The sequence below is a fragment of the Neovison vison genome, chromosome 2 (assembly GCF_020171115.1).
Source record: "Neovison vison isolate M4711 chromosome 2, ASM_NN_V1, whole genome shotgun sequence".
Taxonomy (NCBI): Eukaryota; Metazoa; Chordata; class Mammalia; order Carnivora; family Mustelidae; genus Neogale; species Neogale vison.
Genome location: NC_058092.1, coordinates 207,825,506 through 207,835,365, shown reverse-complemented (window position 1 = coordinate 207,835,365; position 9,860 = coordinate 207,825,506). Strand labels below are relative to the sequence as shown.

The 9,860-nt window shown below is 35.9% G+C and overlaps 1 protein-coding gene across 6 annotated transcripts in view; it reads right to left on the bottom strand.

The window, feature by feature from the left end:
* Positions 1-1,087: 1,087 nt before the first annotated feature.
* The window catches only part of TBC1D12 (TBC1 domain family member 12), a 98,561-nt gene continuing 89,788 nt past the window's right edge, over positions 1,088-9,860 (bottom strand). For all 6 annotated transcript variants that reach the window (XM_044240138.1, XM_044240142.1, XM_044240139.1 and 3 more), the window contains 4 exons: positions 7,412-7,540; positions 7,035-7,144; positions 4,003-4,261; positions 1,088-2,949 (listed from right to left, as the gene is read on the bottom strand). In XM_044240138.1, coding sequence (XP_044096073.1) covers positions 2,881-2,949; positions 4,003-4,261; positions 7,035-7,144; positions 7,412-7,540 — 567 coding nt within the window. In that variant the 3' untranslated portion in view covers positions 1,088-2,880. The remainder of the gene's footprint in view (positions 2,950-4,002; positions 4,262-7,034; positions 7,145-7,411; positions 7,541-9,860) is intronic.

Genomic DNA, 9,860 nt, shown 5'->3' with positions numbered 1-9,860 from the left:
AAGCAGTGCAGTTCTAATTAATGAAGTTTTACTACATTTGGGAATTCATATTTTGGACACTGCTTTGATAACATCAAACTAATATGAACTTGACACAAAAATCACTTTTCCCCAGAGGTAAGACTGTTTTCTGACACATATATGTCAACTAGTCATAGTAAATTAAAAGCTGATTCCCAATACTGTTTTGTCACATTTTTTTTTCCTCTTTTACACCCATCTCTGCTGTCTGAATATGCTCATGGAATACAAAATAGTCTTATCCAATCAAAAATTAGAAAAATAAAAATAACCAGGTGGCATTATGAATATAAATTATTCCATGATTATACACTTTAGAATTATACCCTCCAATAGTATAGAGTCTAAAACGTTGACTACTCTAGATAAAAATAGGATCAATTCCTAAGCTACAATGAAAGTTGTTATCCTGAAGTCAGAGGCTTGAAAATATTAATGCCATTTTGCAAATGTTACCTAACTTCTGTAAAATCAAACAAATATACCAACTTCTGTAAAATCAAACAAATATACCAAGCCAATAATATCATATAAAGATCATCACTACAAAAGAAATCAGCAAAAATTATGATTATATTCTATGACTCTTAGAAAACTATGCCAGTTACTTGGATCTTCTAGGTAGCACTTAAATAATACAATGTATACCTGGGCTGAAAGGACAGTGAAGTAAGAAATTTTTTATATATATATATATATATATATATATATATATTTTTTTTTATTTTATTTATATAAAACAGACAAATGAAACATTCTATACATATTAAATTTAACATCACCTTGAAAATTTTAGGAAAACTTATTTTTTAATTGAAAATATACTTTAATCAAAAAAATCCCATCATACACTGACCATGTTGAATAACCCTATACTGCCTGTATAGGAGATTCAAAGGAAGATAAATGATAATATTTGAGCTGCCAGTACTGTGAGTCTCAAGAGGTAGAAGGACTAGAATATCCCTTGGAAGAGATTTTGGGGGAAAAATTGTTCTTTTTTTTTCTCCAAATGTGGTTAAATAAACCAGTTATCCCTGAAGTAATAAAGACTCATTTCAAGTAATTACTCTGCTTACAAGTTTTATTTACACAGTAATTATTAATAGTGGTTTTTAGTGAATTTCTTGTATTTACATTTTATATACACATTTATACTTGAAAAGTAAAGAAACTGTACAATAATAAAAATGAGAAAAAGAAATACAGTAATTTAGGTCAAACTCAGGAAACAAATACATACAAGTAAGATTAAATTTAGGCAGGTAGTACAACTTCAACGAGATTACTGCCAGGGGTTACATTCCCTCTTATATCAGGGCCACCAATATTGAGGAAGTAGTTACCAGAGTTAAAAACGTCATTCTAAAACCTATTAAGACCCTGGGTACTCCCTCAATATGTATTACAATACCAGTTTCCACTAAGTAAGCTCCTAAGATAGGAGTTAACTTCTGAGGGTTCCACTAGTGGTCCCTAGGCTAGAATGACCCATGGGGTAAAAATATATGGACACCATCTGGTCCCATACTCCTAAAGAGGCAGTCAGTGAACTAACAAGTTTTTCAGGCTTGTTAGTTTGAAGACTATATACTACTAACAGAAATAGTATGCTCAAGTGTTGTTTTAAACAAAACTGCAAACATAAAAGCACACTGTACATCTAATTATTAACCAAAGAGCATGTTATACAGATATCACTTATAATACTCAAGTGATTTATTTTAGGTTTAAGGATTAAAAGTATTATAGTAAAATTCATGTTGATTTACCAGTAATTAATTTCTTTATCCACTATACCATCAAAGTTAGACTCATTAGAAAAAAGTTAATTTTATCTTTTTCTTTTACTCTTATTTCCATTGATTAGAAAATTATGCACAGTGTTTTACAAGTCATAGACTTGGCTACATATTAAGATTTCAAATTTAAAACTGGAATTAAATTTTGTTTCTACAGACAGTGAAGGAATTTTAACTAAAAAGTTTAAAGTCTTGCCAAGTAGCATGCTATTTCAGAACTCTCAGAATTTGTATGTTTTAACTCTTACCAGTGAAAAATCTCATTTATATTCATGGACTTACTTCCAAAATCAAGTCTTCAGTCCACTAAAGTGCAAAGAACTTTCCTTCTACCAGTTTCCTTAAATTACTAGATGAACAACTTCTTAGACTAAACAGAAAGGCTGACATTCTTTGAGTCATGGGTATTCCTTAAGAAACAATTTTCCTTCAAAAACAAACAAACATGATACTGTGGAAAAACACCTAAACAAATGTGAAACAAGCTCCCATCAGTATTTCCAGTTCCCAGAAAACCCCAATTTGTCCCAGCCTGTGAATGAAGACAACAATTTCAGTGACTTAAATAATCTACAAAGTTGCTTTCTCTTGTTCTCTAATATCTTCAAAAGGTTGGAACTGGAGATAATATTTGTATTCAGGTGTTTATTTCAAATAGTATTTTGGTAGTTAAAGTAGTATTTAACAATCCTGTTCTGACCTCCAAAGTGCTTTTATGGTAACTGTTAAAAAAGAAAAGATGTAAAAATTTGAATAATCTCCAAAGCTGTTAAAAAAGTTTATTGCATTAAACTTCACTCCAAATTATGGAGTATGAACTAGCCATTTAAACTCTTCCCTTTGTAAAATGGCTCTCCCTACAAAATACTTTTTTATTAATACTGTCAATTGGTTACTCATTTCATTTACTTCAGCCATGGAATTCAAAATCAGCAGTTTCCCATGTCTTGATTCTTTTAGATTTCTCCAACATTTTCTTCCACGCTTTTTACATAGGAAATGAAAAACTTTTATGAAAACATTATTTATGTTTCAATTAGTCTGTTAATTTTGAAGATTAGCTTTTCAGAGCAGGACTATTATTCTTGTCTCCTTCTTTAATATCCTTCATTACAGATGCAAAGACCTGGAAATTATATAAAGGAAAGATTAATCCTCAAAATTAACTACCACACAGATTAAAGAGGTTTAAGTGACTATAGTTTATTAACATGGAAAAGCTTTAGTGTATTTAACTCTATCCCCTGGAAGACTGCTATTCTCAAATCCTCTTGTTCTTTTCAACTCAATTTTTGGTATACAATTAGATTCCAGTTTTCATCACTTGCCAAATATTCTGAAATTACTACTTGGTAACAGAACATTTTCTGGATGCCTATTTTCTGACACTTCATTTTAGTAAGCAATAAAACGGTGAACTTATGATGCTTACTGTCTATCATTCAAGGAGCAAGTGATAATGCTTTTATGGCACTTAACTTAGACTGCCAATGTTTGCTTCCCTAACAGGACAGGCATCTAAAAAGCCAAGATCATACATTAAATTCTTTCTGTTGCAAATCTTTAGCACAAGGTGGGTAGTTTTGTTTTCGTTTTTTTAAGTAGGCTCCATGACACAGAACCTGAACTCATGACCCTGAGATCGAGATCTGAGCTGAGACCAAGAGTTAGACATCGAACCAACTGAGCCACCCAGCAGGTGTCTGATATAATTGTTGTCTATTTGAAATACCAAGTAAAAAAAAAAACAAAACCAAAGTTATTGGAGTTACATAAAGATAAAACCATAGCTTTGGATAGGTGAAAGAGGAGAAATTGACTTTAAATTCTTGCCTTTTCAAAGTCAAAAATTATTTTTTTGTTTTTTAATTAGGCACTAACATTTGAGAAATAAGGTATTTTTTTTTAAGATTTTACTTTTTTATTTGACAGAGAGAGAGAGAGAAGTCACACGTAGGCAAGAGCAGCAGGCAGAGATAGAGGGGGAAGCAGGCTCCCCGCTGAGCAGAGAGCCTGATGTGGGGCTCTATCCCAGGACCCTGAGATCATGACCCCCACCTGAAGGCAGAGGTTTATTAACCCACTGAGCCACCCAGGTGCCCCTGAGAAATAAGTTTTTTATAAGTCAACTGGTCGTTTTAACACATCCATTAGAAGAAGTAGGAAAAGGTCACTCTACCTGAGTCCATTTTTTGGTGCTATTTTGCATCTGAATGGCTGCAATACAGCTGAACAGCTTTTCTGATGTGATATCTTCTGGCAATTTAGTTAGAAACTGTGCTATATGAATAAAGTCCATTTGTAGGAGAATATCTTCATATAATCGGAGGATTCCTAATCCAGTCCTAAATAAAAATTCCTCCCCATCTCTGCAAAATACATCCCAGACTCGACAAGCCAGATCAAGTGGTAGTGATTTGCTATAGAGTGTGAAGATCCTAAAATTAGGGAGAAAATAGTCATGAAGTTCTTCATTCATTTATTCATTCACTCATTAATCATCTCTATATAAAAAGAACAGTGCTTAATTAGGGATAAAAAGATAAATAAGATACTACTCCTTCCTTCAAAGAATTTGAAGAGTGGGAAAGTAAGTAAAAGTAACTTACCACCTTCCACAGAGACATGGCCTAACAGAAATTAAGAGTGGCAAAAACACCTAGTGGTTAAGGGGATAGGCTCTAAAACCAGAATGTTTAAGTCTGACATTAGTGGTGTTACCTTGAGCAAGATATCCATCCTTGCTGTGCCTCCATTTTCTCGTTAGTAAATAAAGAGTAATATTACCTACCTCTCAGGACTATTTTGAAAATTAAAGGAATAAATGTAAAGTATTCAGAATAGTGCCTGGCACATAAGAAAGGCTCAATAAAAGTTACTTATTATTGTATGAGGAATCCAAGTATCATCTTTTAGTAACCTAAATACAACTTCTCTCTTTTCTCCTCCCACAAACATCTACTGGTTCTTTCTTCCCTTTACTAAACTTTACTTACTACTTCTTTTGTAGCATGTATAGCTCCAACAGAATCACTAAAATGGTTTTTCCCATCCTTTCTGACAATGTCTGATTATGTAATTTTTTTTTAAGATTTTACTTATTTGACAGAGAGAGACAGTGAGAGAGCCAACACAAGCAGGGGGAGAGGGAAAGGAGAAGCAGGCTCTACGCCAAGGGAGCCCAATTCGGGGCTCGATCACAGGACCTTGGGATCATGACCCAAGGCTAAGGCAGCCGCTTAACAGACTGAGCCACCCAGGCGCTCCGTTCATGCAATTCTTTATCCAGTGGCGCTTCAGGGCTGTGCTCTGGTTGGGGAAATAGGGACAGTAGGTGCTAAAGAACTTCTCTTGAAGCTGCCTTGGCAAAGCACACTTTTTTTTTTCTCTTTTTAAAAAACTAATCTCTACACTCAGTGTGGGGTTCAAACTTATAACCCTGAGATCAAGAGTTGCATACCCAACCTTTGGGAGCCAAGAGCTCCCAAAGTACACATTTTTTTTTTACAAAGACTGTGCTTATCTGAGGTAGTGCTGATGAAACTTGAGGAAGGAACTAAGTTTTACTACTTACTTAGGTAGTAAGTTCAGAGGCAGTGAAACAAAAATCCATGTCTATTTCTTAAATAACACATATTTAATTGCATAATAAAAGCACACCCCTGGTAGTACAGAGGATAGTAATTCATTGCTCAAAATGAGAGAAGGTACCAGCAGTGCCCAAGTAGTACACAGTTCTCACTACTAATTACATTCTGCTCCCTATTACCAAATGTGATACTGGTTTGCCTTATGTTCGTTCACACTCTTCAAGACGGGCAATTGAGTATTTTTGCCCCTTCTCTACAGATTTAGTATTTGGCCTTGGTCCTCTGGGTCTCGTAACATAAAACTTCTCTTCTCCCCATTATCTTGGGGCCTTCCCAGAGGAACTCTAATGTTCCCAGTAGAAATGGAAAAGAACACAATGAGGCAGCACCTCTTTCTGCCTCGGGTTCTGTCCCCATCCTTTAATAAAACCACCTTTTTTGGGCATCTGGGTGGCTCACCTGGTTAAGCAACTGCCTTCGGCTCAGATCATGATCCTGGAGTCCTGGGATCGAGTCCCACATCCGCCTGCCTGCTCAGCAAGGTGTGTGTTTCTCCCTCTGACTCTCTTCCATCTCATGCTCTCTAACTCTCTCTCTCAAATAAATAAATAAAATCTTTAAAGAATAAACAGGGGCTCCTGGGTTAAACCTCTGCCTTGGGCTCAGGTCATGATCTCAGGGTCCTGGGATCGAGCCCCGCATTGGGCTCTCTGCTCCGCAGGAAGCCTGCTTCCCTCCCTCTCTCTACATGCCTGCTTATGATCTCTCTCTCTCTGTCAAATAAATAAATAAACAAAATAAATCTTTAAAAATAAAAAAAAAAACCCTCTCTTGCACCAAAAAGAAAAAACAAACACTGAAAAATAACCAAGTTTTTTAAAAAGCTTAAATAAAAGAAAACCCAAACAACTGGGAATATAGCATACTTGAACAAGGCCATTAATTATTTTTCTATAGTGAAACTTAGTCTCACTTATAGGAAATCCACTGAATTTGATGACTGGGGCTTAAGGTTTGAATGTCTCACATGTACTCTTAGCAAGCTATCTTAAGATAATTGCTCCATCCTTTTGGAAAATTCACCATCCCACCATTCTACAATCAACTGGTGATGGCTCACAAGAGTCCTCAGCAAGGAAGAACTGTAAGTGCAACGCTGAGAAAAAGGCACTAGCACCTAAATAAAGTATCACTCCTCTGTCAAAAAGCAGGATAAAGCCTTGAAAAAAAAACAAAGTCCTCAGTAAAAAAAACCAAAACAAACCAAAAAAACATATCATAACTATCATAAGCTCTTGTGTGTTAAGAATGATAAAGAAATAGCTCTCTCCTGAGCGTAGCATGCATGCATTGAAGGAGATAATCTATGTAAAACACTCACTACAACCCAAGATAAAGATATTATTCCCATTTTATAGATAAAAAACTAAAACACAAATTGAGGGATTCTGATTTCAGTCCAGAGTCCATGTTCTTAATCAAATGCCTCCCCACAAAAATGTCTGAGTTTCTCTATTTGTTAAGGGAAGGAATTTTTATCTGTATAATCCTGTGCACAAGATTTACTCTTGTTCCTAAAATACACAAAAAGTTATACTATTTTATTGATTTTATGACTTACCAGTCGATCAAGTATATGTCTGGTGTAAGACTGTAAGATTTGAAATGAAGAAATAGTTTGGAGAGATTTTCTTCAAAAAATACTTCAAACGTTGCAAAATATTTCAACATCTAAAGATAGAAATATCAATAAAGTTACTGAACAGTATACTTTAGAAATAGAGAAATTAAACCCTTAAAAAATTAAAAGAAAATCTTGCTTAGCACTTCTTTCCGATTCTTTTTATCAAGCATTTGTAAAATTATAATTCAATGAAAAAATTTACTTTAGATCAGATTATTTTGGTCTTCTAATTACTGTTTTTCACTCTAAAAGAGCACTCAGACTATAGAAACTGACAGTCAAAGGAAAACATGATTCCTTCCAAATGTTCATACCATGTTGTGATCCACACGAAAAAAGGCCAGCTGGCATGGCTTATTGAGGAGGTTTGCAAATGCAATAAAGGCATCTGCCTCTTCCAAATTGAGAATGAGAACTGCTGCTATGAAGGACATCCCTTGGACCTTCAAAGAAAAGAAATTCATCAAAATGTGCTTACAATAATAATTCAATACAGTTTATCTCACTGTATTCCTTAAAAATTAAGAAGTGATATTAAAGGGCGTCTGGGTGGCTCAGTGGGTTAAGCCGCTGCCTTCGGCTCAGGTCATGATCTCAGGGTCCTGGGATCGAGTCCCACATCAGGCTCTCTGCTCAGCAGGGAGCCTGCTTCCTTCTCTCACTCTCTCTCTGCCTGCCTCTCTGCCTACTTGTGATCTCTGTCTGTCAAATAAATAAATAAAAATCTTTAAAAAAAAAAGTGATATTAAAGTAGAATTAACCAAGTTTTCTTTTTGTCAATGAAAGTAAATACAGAGAACCTGTCAATAACTATGAAATCTCCCTAATCTTAAATTTTTTTGTTCATGTGTTACGGTTTAAAAAGATTAGGGAAAATTTTAGAAAAAAAGGAGAAAGTATCAGCTTTTACTTGCTACAAAAGCCTATCTCCATGTACTAATCTCGCTTTCATTTTCTCTCACTCTGAAGTCTTTCAAAGTAGAGGACATTGAAAATCTGGTGATTGTCTTCATTGTCACAGCACATCTGTCTGAGGTATAAAGTGAGGAGCTAAGAATAAAAGAAATGTATGAAAAGTGCTACTGAAGTTCTAAGACAGAAGAGGTGGTGGGAGGGTGGAAGTAGGCTGGGTTCCTGGAAAAGCAGGATGAACAAATAAGAAAAAAAAAAAAATTCCCAAGAAATTAAAAAAAAAAAAAAATGTGACCAAAGACACACAGGACCAGCCCAGCCAGAGCACAATCTTGATATTGGGAGAACTTAAGTAGGATGCAATTCCAACAGTGAAAAGCTTGAGGAAAAAGCTCAGCTACACAGATGCTTGCTTCTGAGTAACGGACAACTGTTGTACATTTTTGAGCAGATAACTGATATGAATTGCTGATCATTGTTTAACTAAAAAAACTTCATCAGGCACTTCTGGTACAGATTTGCATAAGAGACTTACACAAAAACAACACTTAACAGTATTTACAATGAAACCGCCTGTGTCTCTTTTTCCCAGCCAAATGTTTTCAAGGTTTGCCTGCAATCACTATTTCTACTTTCTCAGCTCCCTTTGAAGTTTTTACTTCTTGCAGACTTCAGTTTGGATTCCCACTCCATTACTAGCTGATTTTGAAACTCCTTTTGCCAGGATAACCAATAACTTGTAAAACCCGATGGGCACTTTTCTACACTCTTAGAATTCCCTTGGCTTCTGTGATCCAGTATTTCTTTGTTCTCCTCCTACTTCTCTGGCTTTTTCTGTGTACTCTTTACAAAATCTACAGTAATTCCCTATTTGATTTTCTAGAGTATAAATTCCATGAGGATAGAGCCTGTGGCAGGCAGAATAAGTGATAAGTGCTATAGGACAAATATGGCATAGTAAAGGGGGTAAGTGCCAAGTTTGGGAATATGGTAGGTTTTATATTAAAGAAGATGGTCCAAGTAGTCCTTACGGAGAAAGTGAAAATTCAATGAAAGATCTAAAATCCCTTGCTCATGTATTATGTCACAGAATAGTCAAAACATTATGTAATGTTCACATTTCTTAAAGATTTTATTTTATTTTATTTATTTTTTTTTTAAAAGATTTTATTTATTTGACACAGAGAGAGAGATCACAAGTAGGCAGAGAGGCAGGCGGAGGGGGGGGGAAGCAGGCTCCCCGCTGAGCAGAGAGCCCGATGTGGGGCTCGATCCCAGGAACCCGAGACCATGACCCGAGCCGAAGGCAGCGGCTTAACCCACTGAGCCACACAGGCGCCCCTAAGATTTTATTTTGGGGATGACTGGGTGGCTCAGTCAGTTAAGTGTCTGCCTTTGGCTCAGGTCATGATCCCAGGATCCTGGGATTGAGTCCCACTAGGGGCTCCCTGCTCAGTGGGAGCTTCTCCCTCTGTTCCTCCTCCTCTACTTGTGCGCTCTCTCTCCAATAAATAAATAAAATCTTAAAAAAAAAAAAAAAAGACAAACGTAAGATGAGGTTTCATGACTTCCAGTTAAACATGGCAAACTGAACACTTTTTTTTTTTTTAAAGATTTTATTTATTTATTTGAGAGAGAGAATGAGAGGAGAGAGGTCAGAAGGAGACATAGACTCCCCACTGAGCAGGGAGCCCGACATGGGACTGGAGCCCGGGACTTCAGGATCATGACCTGAGCCAAAGGCAGTTGCCTAACCAACTGAGCCAGCCAGGTGCCCTGAGCACTCACATTATTCTGTGTTCCCTCTCAAATCCAACTATAATGACATTAAAGAAAAAAATCAATATGAGC